Source organism: Megalopta genalis, chromosome 4, assembly GCF_051020955.1.
Source record: "Megalopta genalis isolate 19385.01 chromosome 4, iyMegGena1_principal, whole genome shotgun sequence".
NCBI lineage: Eukaryota > Metazoa > Arthropoda > Insecta > Hymenoptera > Halictidae > Megalopta > Megalopta genalis.
Genome location: NC_135016.1, coordinates 3,055,963 through 3,071,435, shown reverse-complemented (window position 1 = coordinate 3,071,435; position 15,473 = coordinate 3,055,963). Strand labels below are relative to the sequence as shown.

Genomic DNA, 15,473 nt, shown 5'->3' with positions numbered 1-15,473 from the left:
GAATTTCTTGATCGGATTTTTAGCGTCAGGTTTTCTGAAGGAGAAACGTTGTTAAAGCCTCTATTCTTAAAAAACTGCTATACAAATAGAAAGCAGAAGCTTCAGGCTTCGCAACGAGTCCAGATTCATCGCCACACGATTATTATTCGCAAAATTATAGCCGCTCGAATGTCAACGATTTTTCATCGACGAGTCTCTCTGTAATTCGCAGGAATTCTCGAGCGAACCGGCGAATTCTCTCGAATGAATTTTCCCGACAGGCTTGTTGATCGTTTTCAACGATTCCGCAGGCTGCCTAGATAATAGAGTTTGTTTCCGTGTAGTCATTATCGATTGCCAGAACCAGGGAGGAAGAGGTTCATCGAGGGGGTTGGTAGCGCTATCGTAGATCGCCATGATTCTCAGCGTGGTGCCTACTGTCGGCCCCGGAGAAAGTTTAGGGAAAGGGTCGAGCCTGGTCGACTTGGAACAGTCCGAAGTCCCTCTAAGAACTAAGCAACCATCGTTCGAATACTTGGGATACTTCGGTTCGTTGTTGGGGATCGCGTGATGTCTGTTCTGCGACAGAATGCGTTTTAGGGACACTGCGGTGCTTGCCGACGCACGGTGAGAAAGTTTGCTCATTTGGCACTTGATCGACTAGCCGATTCGCGCGGAAACTGACTCGACCTCTTCTCGCGAACGATGCGCGAAGCGGAGGACGCGTTTATCGGAAAATTGAGCTATCAACCGGCAGATCCGAGAACGCTAAGTCGCGATTCTTCGAGCTTCGTGGCTCGTTTCTGAGGAACTCGGGGCAGTCGGCAATAAAAAGCAGTGGCCAGCATGCCGGTGTAGGTTAATATGAATATGTAACAATGCTGAAATAAGATCAGTGATTTTATTTTTTTATTTCTAATTTTTTGCCACGATTCGAAGGCAATTCGGAGGCCACGTGACACGATTCGAAGGCAATTCGGAGGCCACGTGCCACGATTTGACGGTCGCGTAGCTACTACCTATCACAACGCAGCAATAAACTCCATAGGCGTAGGACTAGCACAGGGAAATTCACGGGAACCCGAAATTTGGCATTTCCGGGAGAAATTACTATACTTCTTGATACAACTACGATACTATTTTAAAGAACGAATATGGCATGTCTTTGCTGTAAAACTGAAATATGATATGAAATTAGAATTTAGAAGTAATATAGAAGATAATTTTTCTACATTCGTCGGACGAATCCAACGGCGTCAAATAATTTATTAGCACCGTAGATCCGTGAACGAGACGTCGATCGTGAATTTTCGAGAGATGTGTAAAGAGTATCGCATGTAAAATTAACCCGATAAATTTGTAATCTCGAGTGAGAAAGCAAAGAATCTCGACGGAGCGCAGCGGAGGCTTAACGTCCGGTAGGGCCCCGGCGCACGGGGCCTCCTCAAATATTAGCGGAGGACCGCGGGGTCCCCTTTTGAACGGCGATCCCCCGAAAATTTCTATGGCGAATAATCGGAGACAGCTGGCGCGATGCGAAATCAAGTAGCGTAATAATGCCTCCGCATCCAGAGCGGGGGAAAATAAAATGTCGAGGAAAAAAAGGAAGCTGAACGGAGCGAGAGAAAAACAGTTCTCCCTTTCTCTCTCGCTCTTTCTCTCTTCGTCTCTCCGTCTCCCCCGATATCCCGTCTTACCCGGACTGTCTTATTTCAAATATTTACGCAAGAAAAACATGGTCCCGTTTGGATAGCCTCTCGAGTTTTTCGGACCGGGACGAACAGGGACCGAGAAGAAGAAGAAGAAGAAGAAGAAGAAGAAGGAACAAAATGAAGCGCCGAAGAAGACGAGACACTGTTCCGTTGTGAAACAGTCAATTAAGAAACTAATATATTCCGAGTCGATTCGCGCGGGCTGCTCGATTGTTTATAATCCCCGATACTCGATGACTTCCTCTCTCGTCGCTTGTTAATTAACAGCGTCCGTAAGGGCGGTGTCGCGAGGGACATTCCTCCGGCCAACCTGTCCCGTTTATCTGCCAATAAAAACGGGACGTTTAACCGGGACACTTAAGAGCCCACGGGCTCGCATAAACCCGCGGAGTTTCGGCTAATAAAGCGGTGGCCCGGGCCGCCGATGCTCTCTGTACACCTACCGAATGGATACGCGCCGCGCCGAATCTCCGCGGCCGGATCGGCAATTAACGTCGCGTTTCAGCATCGGCCCTTTCGGCCAAATAAATGACACGCGGCGGGCGCTCGTGATAGCTATGCTAATCGCGTGGCCCGCTGTAAAACTCGCTCGTCAGCTGCGCTACCACCGATCAGCTACAAATTTGACGTGCCCGACAAAGTCGACTCCACCACCGCGTTTTGGTAACTGCGGCGAACGCTTTCCGCGACCGATGAACGAGATTGTTCTATCGAATAGAAAAAGAGAGACGGTTCATCTTTATGAACGGCGATTAGAAGATCGATGAAATGGTAAAACAGTGGATACGTTGATCGTGAGCAGCAGTTTGAAGTTAAAGCGAACCGAGGGTCGGAGATGGAACATGGAATGTCCATTTTTAGGAACGGCAATTGAAAGAATGATAAAATGGTAAAACAGTGGAATCTATCAGCAGCAATTTAAAGGATAATTAAATGGTGAAATAATAAACCAAAGATTGAAGAAGGAACAAGGGATGTCCATTTTTAGGAACAGCAATCGAAAGAATGATAAAATGGTAAAACAGTGGAGTCTATCAGCACCAATTTAAAGGATAATTAAATGGTGAAATAATAAACCAAAGATTGAAGAAGGAACAAGGGATGTCTATTTTTAAGAACAGCAATTGCAAGATTGATAAACTAATAGCGAAATAGCGAATAACATCATGATTACGATTATATTACAGACAACCATGATTAAATGGTAAAATGGTAAAACAGTGAAGGATTGGAGAAAGAACAAAGAATGTCCATTTTTATGGACAAAAATTGGTATCTCGGTGAAATACTAAGACCGCGAACGAAAAGAAGGAACGAAGGATGTCCATTTCTATATCGGAAGGTTTGCAAAGTAGAAACGTTTGATGTGCTGGTTGAAAACAGGGAAGGTCCACCCTCGAGCGAAACAAAGCAAGGAAATGGTAGCACTCTTCCTGCTAAGTTTGCATAACGACGGGAACCCTCTGTGTACCGTGAGCGAGAAGAAAAGTATCGAAGCATTAATAAACTAGATGGACATTCGTTGTTTCGGTAACGATATAAATGGACGTTTCTTATTCCGCTTCCTGCTGGAGGAAGGATCGAGGAACACAGTCCGCTGTACGATTATTCTTTATTCTTCGCTCGTTCTCTTTCCCGGTCCCCAATTAAAGTACAATGGAACGAAATTTCGCCGGAGCTTGCGACTTCGCCGATTTATCGCAGCACGAAAAATCGAATTTCCTTGCTGGACCAATTTCGCGAGGTTTCGTAATTTCGTTTCGCATCGTTTGCACCAGAATGTTCGGTGCTGTGATTTTCTTTGCTAGATCTTCCCTGCCAAAAATGAATTTGGCATAATCTAGGTCTACGATCTTCGCGCACCCTGTGCAATTAAATAGCGCCGAAAATATTGCGACAATTCTAAGTTACATCCCCTATTCTACGCATCGGTTATAGCGTTATACTTCTTTGGTTTCGCTTTGGACTTCTATCAACAATTCAGCAATGAAAAATAATCGAAATCTAAGATTCACGCGTACCCCGCGTTACTAAAAAGTACAGAAAATTTTGCATCCATTCTAAATCGCACCCTCTTCCTTACAAAACAATACGATCGATCGCGTTCACTTTTCCTCCTCTTCGAATCGTTCAGGAATAATAAAAAATCGATTGCCATGCATTGTCATGCATCCTGCGTAAGTAGAAAGTACAACAAATTTCGTGACAATTTTCAATCGCATCCTCCCCTATCCCGTACAGTACTTTGCTCAATTGTTATCACATATGCTTCCTCTAATTTGAACACCGAGAAGCGACTCGATCATCCTCGTCTCAAGAAATAATGAAAGTCCTATAGGTAGCCGCGCGTCCTGCGTAAAAGCCGGCGTTGTACCCGAGTGAGGAAATGGGCTGTCGCGTGAGAAGCCGAAGGTTCTGGAAGAAGAAGAGAAGTGTCGGGGCCGGGTATCGGGCAGTTTATCCCGCGGGAGGAGCCGCGATACAATGAATAAAGAACGAAGCAGCTTGGTCGTGCGAGGCCTGTGAACGAGGCCTTATTGGGATATTAATCGTCGTACCAGGCGAACGCCCTGTCCCCGAGTGTTTGCACGAGGTTTGAAGAGGCTGCAACACCAAAGCTGCCTTGCAGCGAGAAACCCTCTCCGTGGAACCCCCTCCTTTTAAGCGCAACGAAACACTAGAAGAACCCCTTCTACAGCCCCTCCGTGTGCAACGCGTTCCTCGTCGGCGCGATCTCAAGAGAGAGAGAGCGAGAGAGCGAGAGAGCGAGAGAGTGCGTGTATGTGTACGTTGTGCAGGACGGTACGAAATACTGCTCCGGATACTTCGGGCCACTTAGGTACCGGCGTTGGTTCATAGGCAGTTTGATAGGCGCGTTGCACGACTGCTCCGAAATAATGGGCCGTCGATAGGCAGGCCCGTGTTTAGAAAACAGAAACCGGCCGAGCTAATTGTTCGCTAATTTCCAGTGGCACTTCTGCGGCCCTCGGACACAAACGAACGTTTCTCGGCGGAACAACGGAGCTACTTTTACACATGGCGGGGCCGCGATACATGTTGCCGCGGGGCCTCGTCTCGATGGCACTTCGGCAAATCGTCTTTCATCGCCGCCCGTCGCTTGCTCGCCCTGATTCGTCACCGATTTCCCAACCGCGTCCGTTTCCCCGACGATTAAATAGCCATCGCGAAACCAGCGTCGCGTCCCCGTCGGAAGAGAGTCGTCGCGGTTTCTGCCAGCTGTCTTCGTTGGACAACGTCGAGAGCTGATCTGACAGCTGAATTTCTACGAATTTCTACAGGTTTCCTTCTACTTCTATAGACTGTGAACTAGACTGTGAGCTTAGATAGAAACGTACATAGTCTAAATTGTTTAGCGAGAGGACTGAATCTTGCGTCACGATGTTCCTTAACACCAGATTCGCGAAGCATTGAAAAAAGGCTATTTTCTATTACCTCGTAAAAGCGACGATAATGCATTTATTAGAATTTGTAGCGACTGTTATTATTAGACCGCGGATACCATGCGTTTATGGTAGCAGTTTCAATTCAAGATAGCAGAGAAATTCAAAGAATTTGACAATGACACTGTATTATTTCCAGTCTAACAAAATAATTAAAAGCAAACTTTTCGTTTAGCTTCTATTTCTTGCAATTGGCGCAGACAATACTTATTCTACACAAAGATCCGCAGCCTAGTTACCACAATATTTGCCCCGAGTAACAAATTTCTCGTAAATGTACCTTCACGATCTCGATAACAGTAAGCTAAAAAGCCTGGTAAACCCAATATTAGATTTAATTTAATCGTGGCCGACGCGAAAGCAGGTTGCGACGCTCGAGGCCGCTCTTGCGTCGAATACTATCGTCGCCACGGATTCCGAATTAATACGAGAACGCCGTTGATGTTTCCTACTACTTTACGAGACTGTCAAAAGCGCGAAGAGCTGTTTTCCAGGGGATTCGAGCCCCGCGATCTTTCCCGGCGGATTCTCCGAGGGCGAGATGCTTGTGTCGCGGCGCGGCGGCATTCGCGAGGGCATTCGAACGCGACGGGCGTTTTAATCCGTTTAGTTTGCAGCCCGCGGAGAAACGGATCCTCCGTTTCATCCGCTCGTAAAATCTGGCTAATTGTGCCAAGTCGTTCGTGCCCCGACTAATCCTCCCCTGCTTAATCCCACGACCGGGATATCCTATCCAATTAGAACCCGTCGACACACGATCTTGGACCTAATTGAACGTCGCGCGACAACGGAGCCTTCGCGATCCCGAAACGGAGAACAAGCGAGAATACCATGATCGCCGAAAGCGGTATCGTCGCTGCGCATAGATGCAAAACCAGGGTACTTACAAAACAGGTGCGAATTCGATGACGGCACTCATCATAATCCTAGACGGTACAGTTCGTTCAAAAACGACTCTGCCTCGGTAGTAATAGTGTCACAGTGTCTTCAGGAAGCGGCCGGTGTCATGACGACGAAGGCGACGGACATCAGGATACGTCGGCATCCGGTTCCCGAGGGTCCCTCCAGTCGTCGCTCGACATCATAGAAGGACGGGCGATCAGTTGTTCGTCGATTGCCGGTGTTGCGCCATCGCTACAGGTAACAGGGAAGATCGGCTCTCTTGTCCTCTTCTCCGATCCGACGTCGAAAGCCGCCGGGCCCAGGAGGAGCGAACGGTGCGCGAAAGCTCGTCGATATCCAGGTCCAGCGGGGTCCGACGGACGTCCTTGAATCACTGTCCTCCGGAATCCGTGGATCGCCGATGCCGATCGCGCGTGTTTTTATCTCCGGGCGAACAACACTTCGTAGCACAGTTTGGCCGTTCAGCGGCGAGATGTCTCACCGGCCGACCTCATCACCGGACACACGATCACCTGGTGGACCGGTCCCCAAAAAAATCTCTCGCGAATTCCGTCCCGTTGATCCGTTGGCAGATGATCGACGGAGATCGCGAACGATCCGTTGGCCGTTGGAGGCGCCGTTTGCTGACGTGTGTGCGCGGTGGCTGCTGGCGAAACCCGACGAAGGTCTCGGCTGCAGACAGAAGGGTGAAGGGAGGCCGACCGGCCGAAGGTAGCCGGCAACCACCAATGGGGCGGTGCCGGGGGCGGGGCCGAGAGCGATCTGAAAACCCGCCCACCCGGTTGCTCGATCATAGGCTGCAACACCCCAAGGAATGCTCCGTCCCTGTCCCTCCGTCCTATTCCCGGTCTCGGTCGCTCGTCTTTCCTCCGCGCGCAGGCCACCTTTCTCTCCCTTTTATTTTCTCTCATTCAATTGGGACGGAGGCGACACGGCGACGGTAAAAGTGCAGGCGAACGGCCACCGGCTTCCTTGTTCGACACTTTTCATCGATCCTTTCTTCCCTGGCTCCTCCTTGGCCTCCCCCCGTCCTCCCGGCACGCCGTTCGAAAATCCGTCTCCCGGATGCCATTTGTACGTCGCGTCGGTCGTCCGCCATCCGGTTAATTTGGAAACACTTGGCACTTCGATTCGCCGGCTACCGCAACCCCCGACCTCCGAGGCACGACCACGATCTCGCTCGTCCGCGCTTCTATTTCTCGCTGGAAGAGACCCGCGCGATTTTCCGCGCCTGCGAAATATGAAACCGGAAGAATTCCGGAACCCGTTGGTACTAAAATTCGTGTTACTAAAATTCCGAAGACTTTGCACGAAACGGAGATCGAATCCTCGGCGGCTTTGTTGTTCCCCGAGCCAGGGGACGCGGGATTTTTCATTTTTCATCGGTCTCGCGGAGCTCCGATTAGATGATCGGGGGCGGGGTGGCTCGCCCCCGGAATGGCATCAACGGCTGGCGGTCGCTTATTAAAAAAATATTTGCTTAGAAATATCCAGCAAAAGGTGAAAGCTGGCGGTGAAGTGCATTGAAAAGATTCCCGCGGCGAGCTCAGGGGTGAGTTGCATCGGTCCGCCGGCGGGGGTTAGCGAAGCGGGAGGGAGAGAGACGAGGAGAGACAGGGAAAGAGAGGGAGACGGGATCGAGGGGTCGACGAATGAGGCAGCGAATGAATACCGAGCATGGATTCGCCCGGAGCCAATGGGGGCGCGGAATGTCCTCCCCCGTGCGACCCAGCCACGCCAATCGTGGGCGTCCTGAGCAACCCCCCAGGCATCGGCCAAGGGGTGGCGGCAGAGACACCGTTGCCTGGCTTCGAGGGCTCTACCTGGCTGGCTGATAAAGACAGACAGACCTCTGTCTTCCGTGGCGGATCATGCTAGCTTTGCTAGGCTGACGACCCCGTAGCAACCACACCTCCACCTTTGCATCCACTTTCATTCACTTACAACCACTTTCCACCGACGCCAATGCTCCGACGCCTTTTCTTAGATTACGCGCCTGTTTCCTACCCTCGTGCCGCGTCTACTGTGATTAACGGATTACCGGGCTCGCGGCAGTACGTCGACGCATTTCTTTGCAACCCCCGGCGGTCGGGGACTTAGGGGTGATTAGGCGAAACATCGTTTTTTCTTCTGCAAATCCCTCCCGATTTTTGTTGCCTCGGCCGACGGCTCGACGGGGAAATGGTGGAGAGGCCGGACTTCGGCGCACCCCTCCGGCTCGGGGGTGATTCGTGCACATTTTTTTTCTGACATTAGCTCTGGCTGAATTTTCAGCCATTCTTATTCCGGTGTTTATGTCGTCGTCGTAGTCGTGTGTAGATAAGGGAGAATGTAGAGGATGAATTTCTTTGCATTTTCGTTGTCACTTTCTTGGGGGATGATATCGGATCAGACGACGTTTTCTTCTTCGACGATGCAAATTAAACTTTGTCACCTCTTCTCTAGTTTCTAAATCGTGAATGTCAATTGTAAATGGGGTGAAACAAGGATGAATCTCATTGCAGTTACGCGGTCAGTTTCTTAGGGGATGATGTTACATCGAACAGCTATTCCAGGCTTTCTATTCTGTGTAGAAAGGGTAAAAAACTTAGTCGAATTTGTTCCCGCTGCTATAGCCAATCTATTATTATTAGACGATCACCGGATACAGCGTCCGTAGTTTCACAAATTTAGGCTAAATTTGATCTCCGTTTTTTCAGCTTGGAAACCGTGAATTTCACAGGAAATTAGAGACGGTTATTACAACACGTCGCTCATGCTGTGCCGCCAACTTACGATTGCTTTTAGTAAATCGGAGCCGATCGTATAGGGGACCGGTTGAAGAAGGGATTAACTTCTTAAAGGGATGCGGGCGTTTATTTGCGAATCTTATATTGGAGCCCGGCCTGGAGTGGCATGGAAATAAAGCTTAATTCATTGTTTGCCTCGCGACGCGAGTTTGGCGTTGGCACACGTGCCGTGTCATGTGACGAACGCGCGCGTCGCAGTGTCATACGCATGCACTCGACGAACAAAGGGAAATTTTCAATTCGGACACGTTTTTGCCCGTCGAAATATTTTTCTAGCTCGACGGATTGACGGGAGACGAGGCTCGCGGAAAGCCGGCGGAACTTTCGGTCGCGTCGGCGGGGCGAGGCAAGCGAAACAATGTTTTATCCGCGCGACGGCACGGCAAAAAATTCTCGACCGTCGATCGGAGTGTTTCTTGCGTTGCGACATTCAGCCGATCATCGGCGGCCAACGATAAACGAACGACGTCGCTGGACACGCGGCAAATTAATTTAGCGCTCGGAAGGCTGAAGCAACGGCCGCGAATACCCGTGAAAAATGGCGTGCAGCGGTGCGCGGTTCTTCGGGCGATCAATTTCAATTCCTCGCGGGCCTTGCACGCTTTCACTGTTTGCCAGACGTCGGCGTCGCGCCGCGTCCGCGCGCGACGGCGACGTATATTTGCGTCTCGGTCGAACGAGGCGCGGAGGAGTGTCGGCGAGTAATCTCGTTTTCCGCTGGCGGACAAAGTTAAACTCGTTGCCCGCTGGTATCCGCGCGCTGTCTATCCGGCCCGGTCCTCGTTTCAGGACGCAGCTCCGACGGGGGAGTTGCCCCGGACAATATATCAGTTTACAATGATAAAAAGCAAACACGGGAAATAACGCGAGGAATTACTGAACCAAACAATATGTCCCTCGTCTCTGGAGAGACGGCGTATATTTCGACCGAGCAGCCCGGCAGCATCCGACGGAGGGGTGTGCCAACACGCTCTCCTTACAATGCTGCCGGGCTTTATTGCGCGACGGGGCGATATGACCACGGGGATGTCGGAAATGGACTCATTATCGCCGACCGAACGGCCCTGGCCCGACCAATTATACCGGTCCGCTTCTTTTCTAAACACAGACGCCTCGGACACCCCCGAGATACCGACGAAATGACCGGTGATATCGACGTCGTAGGCCGAAGCAAGAACCAACGCTCCCACGAGTTGCGATTCGTCTCCGTTGCAACCCTTGCGTTTCACTTCGCCGCGGTTTTTGATTCCCGGCTGGTCCACGTTTCGTTCTTCGGTGCTTATCGTCGACGAATAAATCGCTGAACTGGTTGAAAAAGTTGCACGACGCTTGCAGGCCGCGGGAAACATTGCCTCGCAATTTTTGCTCTTCGTCTTCTTCTTCTTCTTCTTCGAATCGCTTGTCGAGCTGCTAAAAATTAATTAATACAATTACAACAATTTCGTCGAACGTTCGATCAATTACCTCGGTGAACAGCTTCGCAGGATTCCATAATATTTGCAGGATTTTCTTCGTTCCAACGTGTCTCCTGTAACACTGAATCTACCACCGCCGGTCAAATGACCGGTTACACATTTTTGATCTCATAATTATTGAAGTCACAAAGCCGCTTCCGTTAAAAATTGTTGAATTCACTTGTATATTCAGGCACAAACTGCGGCAAATACTCCCCAATTTTCCTTGAGCTTGCAAACAAAAATGGACAACTTAGGAAGAGGTATAAAAACCTCCCTATCTCCTCTTCCTAAATTGTCCACTTTTGTCTACAAGCTGAAGGAAAATTAAAGAGTATTTATTTATTTCAAATAAATTCCATCCTGCAATTCTTTAGGTAGTTTTAGCGTTGGTTCCAGAAAATTTCGCGGAGCCCGACATTCCATAAATATTGATAGAACCATGGAAAGATAATTTATACGGCAATGATCGACGAAACGTCCGGAAAATCGATCGGGGAATCGGCGAGGGATGGAAAGGAAACGGAGTCAGCGTCTCCAATTACTCCGTGTGTGCCGTTGTAAACGGAAGCAGCACTCCGTACAGAAAAATACTCGCCGTTTCAAAGGGAAGAGCGTCACGTTACCTCGAGGGACGGAGAGAGGGCGTAGGATGACTAAAAATTGGTACCCTCTTGCTCGCGGGTGCCTCTTGGTGGGTAGTACTCATGTAAGCAGTGACTAGTGAGGTAAACTCGAGTGTCTGAGGAAGGGTGAACGGGGCGGCGAGGGCGAGAGGGTGTGCGGGGCGGGTGTACGGGAGGAGGCGAGGAGTAGTCGGTCTGACGGGTGTAAGGAAGGAGGGAGGGATAGTGAACCGGAGATGTTGCCCTCGGGGGTGGGGGAGGAGGTGGTTTTTCCTCGGTCTGAGCATTCCGTAGACGATAGCGGCTTGGCTCACTTGGTCTTGGTTCGCATGCGGCTTATACGGCTCTGTACACCCGTCCACACCGACGAGGGATTGTGGTAGCGCGCGCTCGCGAGCGCGTTCTCTCCCTCTCTCTCTCTCTCTCCTTTCTGGTCTCTCTTGCTCGAATCCAGGCTGCCCTCTTCCCTCTGGCTCCCTTTTCTTCCACGTCCTCTTTCCTCTCCTTTCCACTCCTTTCCTTTCCTTTCCTCTCGTTCCAGCTTTTGCCGGGCGTGTACACGCGGCCCACCGGCAAGAAGTAGACAATTCACAATTAGCAAACACAAACAGAAGTACGAGTGGCTTCAAGTTGCTTGGGACGCGGTGGCAACGGGCTTAGCCGGAAGCAAACGGTGGGGTAGGGACTTCTGGGATGCGAAGCGACTAGCGAGGCAGTCCCTGAGCGTCAGCCTCCGCTCCAGAATACTCGTCTCAACTCCCGGCCCGACAGAGACCGGCGAAGGCGCGTGTATGCTCTGGAGATAACGGGTGTGCGATCTGTCGCCCTACGGTTTCGCGTTTTCGCGCCGCCGTTTCCACCGTCTTCGATCGTACCAATCTGCTCCCCTCGGAGCTCCGCGGAAATCGCACCTCTGCTCCATAAAAGTCGCAACAATCGAATGCCTTCGTCTCGAAGGCGATCATCGTTTCAGTCTTCGAAGATCCACTAGCGTTGCAGGAAACAATGTTTGTTCACACGGAAAAAGGCGCCAGTGCCTGTTCACGGTCGATCGGTAATTATTCTTAGTACCATAAATTACTAAGAATAATTACCGTAGTACTATAGTATAGTATATATACTATAATAGTACTATAAATTACTATTATACATTGCTAGGGACACGGCAATCTTCTCCGAGATCTGTAACATTGTTCATAAACTGTTACGATAACGCTGCCTCGAGTCTTCGTTGCCTCCGGACGATGTGTTCTTAACGTTGATCCAAAGAAAGTCAGTTTTCAACGATGTTTCCAACGATCGTCGTCCACGGTCATCTTCCCGGCCGATCAATCGGCAGGATTCGCCGGTCCCACCCGGTATGTACGCGCATCGGGCTCTCACCGTTGCGTTGGAACACTTGAAGCCCCAACCAGTTACGGCAACAATAGGCTTTGTCTTCGCGCCGTCGGCGCTCGCAAATTGGTAGAAATCTTGATTAAAGGTGCAATTCCGCTGCTGCCTACGGACAAATATGAATTGCACCCCCAATGCTCCCGCCGTCCTCCCTCGCTCGCCCCTCCGCCGCCGCCGACGTCGCCCGGTCCCTCTTTCTATCGTTCCGACAAATGAAAATGGAAAAAACGTGTTGTGGTATACTTCTTACGGCGCGACAAGTCCGCGGCTTTTCGAGGATCAAGACCGGACCGTGACTCCCTCCGTGCGCCAGCGTTCAAAATTATTATCCTCCGTAAACAGGTAGCCCCGTCCCGATAAATCCATTGGGTTATCCGTTAATCCGCTGAACGACGAATATCATCTCCAAAAATTCCTACAATATCTATATATATATATTTAATAAAATTATAAATTATTTTATAGTATTTACTTATAGTAATAATATATATTACTTAATACTAATTAAGTAATATATATTAGTATACTAGTACTAATTAAATATATATATATTATATCTTTAAACTCTTTTGTATTTCAAAAATCCTCGTCGCATTCGGTTCGTCCAACGTATTACTAAAAAAGAAAAAGAAAACGAATTTTAATGTACACATTTATTTCATTTATATCCACCTGCTTCGATTAATCGTAGCAATCACCGTCGCCGGAAACTTCGTCAGGCGTTCGTCCGGGATCCTAATAATGAATCATTCCACGAGTTTTGTTTCCGTCGTCGTCTTCATTCGATCCGCATTAGGAAGGTCCCATTGGGCGGACGTGCGGACGTGCGGGCGCGGCGATTCGATTTCGTTTGCGGTTCCCGAGGATAATCCGATTGCGAGATTACACGGCAATTCGGATCGATGGGGCATGATCCCGGGCGACGGGAAAGGGAGAAACGGCAAGACGTGTATAGAAATGGAATAATAACCGCGTTGTGTATGACAGATGCGGCAGGAGCATTCGCGATAATCCGGCACACGCGTTGCTGCACCCTCTCGATCGCGCGCGCGGAAAATCGAGCCCACGAGGAGCGCGTGACCACCTCTAAATAGCTCATTAAACTTTGCCCCCTTTTCGTTTGTTTAAAACGATCGCGGCCTCTCCGGCGGTAGTTTTGTTCAAATTGATTCGAACATCTTGTTTCGCATCCCCCGATCGAGATTCGACGAGATCGAACCGTCCTGACCCGATCAGGAGGACCGTGTCTCCTGCGCGCGCAACCATGAAACCCCGAAGGCTCATGCTCATCCCGTGCAGAACACACATCGCAAAACTGAGTCAATTTACATAACGATAATTGAGACGTACATGAAAGCAGGAGCCCGGATCGCGCGGTACCATCTCTGTAAACGGGCCTCGAATCTCCAAAAGCCATACACCCTCTAGCTGTGTACCTTCTGATTGCTGGTGGACACTTCCTGGTCGAAATAAATTGATTTTCGAAATGTTTGATATCGTAACGATGCCTCGGCGATGTTGCTGCGTTTTACATGGCGGAAATAATTACCGGGATTACGTCGTTTGCAAAGAATGAACCGAAAAATTCCTCGTCCAGTTCTCGTCCATGATTTCGTTCTTCAACCATCGTCCCGTTTACTATTGATGTCTTCAACTTCCGGTTGTGGCACTACTGTAAACTTCAAAACGGTATCGCTAGGTCCATCTGTAGGCGAAGCGGCGAACTACGCGACCTCGCAGAAAGCACGAACAGGGTATATGTTACAGACGTGGTAATACCGATATCGGTAATAATTGAACGACCTCTGGCGCCCTCTGTCTAAATAGGACAGTCGCATAGCGAACTACATGCTATTTGCTTAACACGTTGAATTGATACAGTAGTGTGTGCACTATTGTTGTGGTTTATTATTAAATTAGAGCATGTTCACGAGGTAATTCGTAAATAACACGATATTGAAACAATGGAAAAATACGTGAAGCCGTTGACGGGTCACAATATGGATTCCGAATTTCTGGGCATATTGGTTGCCGTGATAGTGATTATCTTAACTATAGGTAATGTACAAATTTTTGTAGGTTACAATTGTATCAATCTGTTGCGTGGAATTTTTAAATATATAAATACGATATAAATAATTACTTATGACCATGGTATATAGAATAAGCATAAAAAGGAATACAGCGATATATACGAGAAATATAAGGAACATAATATTGTGATTGCATATATAAAATAAATATAGATACCATAATTTTTACGATATCCTACTTTGTTCCTCTGCTCAGTACTGTTTGTCATATGGCGTCGAAGAAAATCTATAGGAAATAGGATACTTTTAACCGGTCTCAGCGATGCTGGTAAAACACTGATATTCGCGCGTTTAGCTTGTGCAAATTCTGTTAAAACTTACACATCTGCAAAAGAAAATACAGCCAATCTTGTAATTAATAATGTAAGTACATGTATATAAAGTTTGTAGCATTCGTACGTCAGCATCGAGATCCTCTATTACCATTTGTACGTCTAGCATACCCTGAAACTTGTCGATGTTCCTGGACACGAGCGTTTACGCTATAAATACTTTCACCAATTCAAATTATCTGCGAAAGGTGTTATCTATGTAATTGATTCGGTAACATTCCAAAAGGATATTCGTGATGTAGCAGAGTAAGTAGATACAGGTAACAGGACATTGTATCCTGTAGCAGAAACAATTAAAGAATCTAATCATTTTCAGGTACTTGTATAATATACTGTCCGAACCATCTATGCAAAATAAATGTGTACTAATATTATGCAATAAACAGGACCAAACTATGGCAAAAGGTTCCTCTGTCATAAAAACATTATTGGAGAGAGAAATGAATTTATTACGTATGACAAAAACAAGTCAGTTAGAAGCTACAGATGCATCGTCCAAAAATTTTTTCCTTGGAAGAGAAGGGAAAGATTTTGAATTTGCCCAGCTGGATACACAGATAGATTTTGCAGAATGCTATGCATTTAGTAAAGATCCGGATAACTCAGCCGACATTGAACAATTAAATGCATGGCTAAAAAAAATTACATAAAAATTTTTACTTCTTGAAATAAATTATTTGTTTTCAATTTGATAAATAAGATTGATTAATTGTTTTCCTTTAATATTTA

General features: G+C 48.2%; 2 protein-coding genes across 2 annotated transcripts in view; one reads left to right on the top strand and one right to left on the bottom strand.

Annotated features, from left to right (window-relative positions):
* Positions 1 to 12,794, bottom strand: part of LOC117218838 (uncharacterized) — a 45,184-nt gene extending 32,390 nt beyond the window's left edge. Inside the window, exon 1 of the mRNA XM_033467518.2 lies at positions 6,040 to 12,794. The gene's annotated coding sequence lies outside the window, so the exon portion shown is untranslated. The remainder of the gene's footprint in view (positions 1 to 6,039) is intronic.
* A 1,376-nt stretch (positions 12,795 to 14,170) lies between these two features.
* On the top strand, positions 14,171 to 15,443 carry SrpRbeta (signal recognition particle receptor beta). The gene is made up of 4 exons (XM_033467489.2): positions 14,171 to 14,377; positions 14,609 to 14,775; positions 14,851 to 14,990; positions 15,061 to 15,443. The coding sequence occupies exons 1-4, from the start codon at positions 14,284 to 14,286 to the stop codon at positions 15,392 to 15,394; spliced, it is 735 nt and encodes a 244-aa protein (XP_033323380.2). The 5' UTR covers positions 14,171 to 14,283; the 3' UTR covers positions 15,395 to 15,443.
* Positions 15,444 to 15,473: the final 30 nt, after the last annotated feature.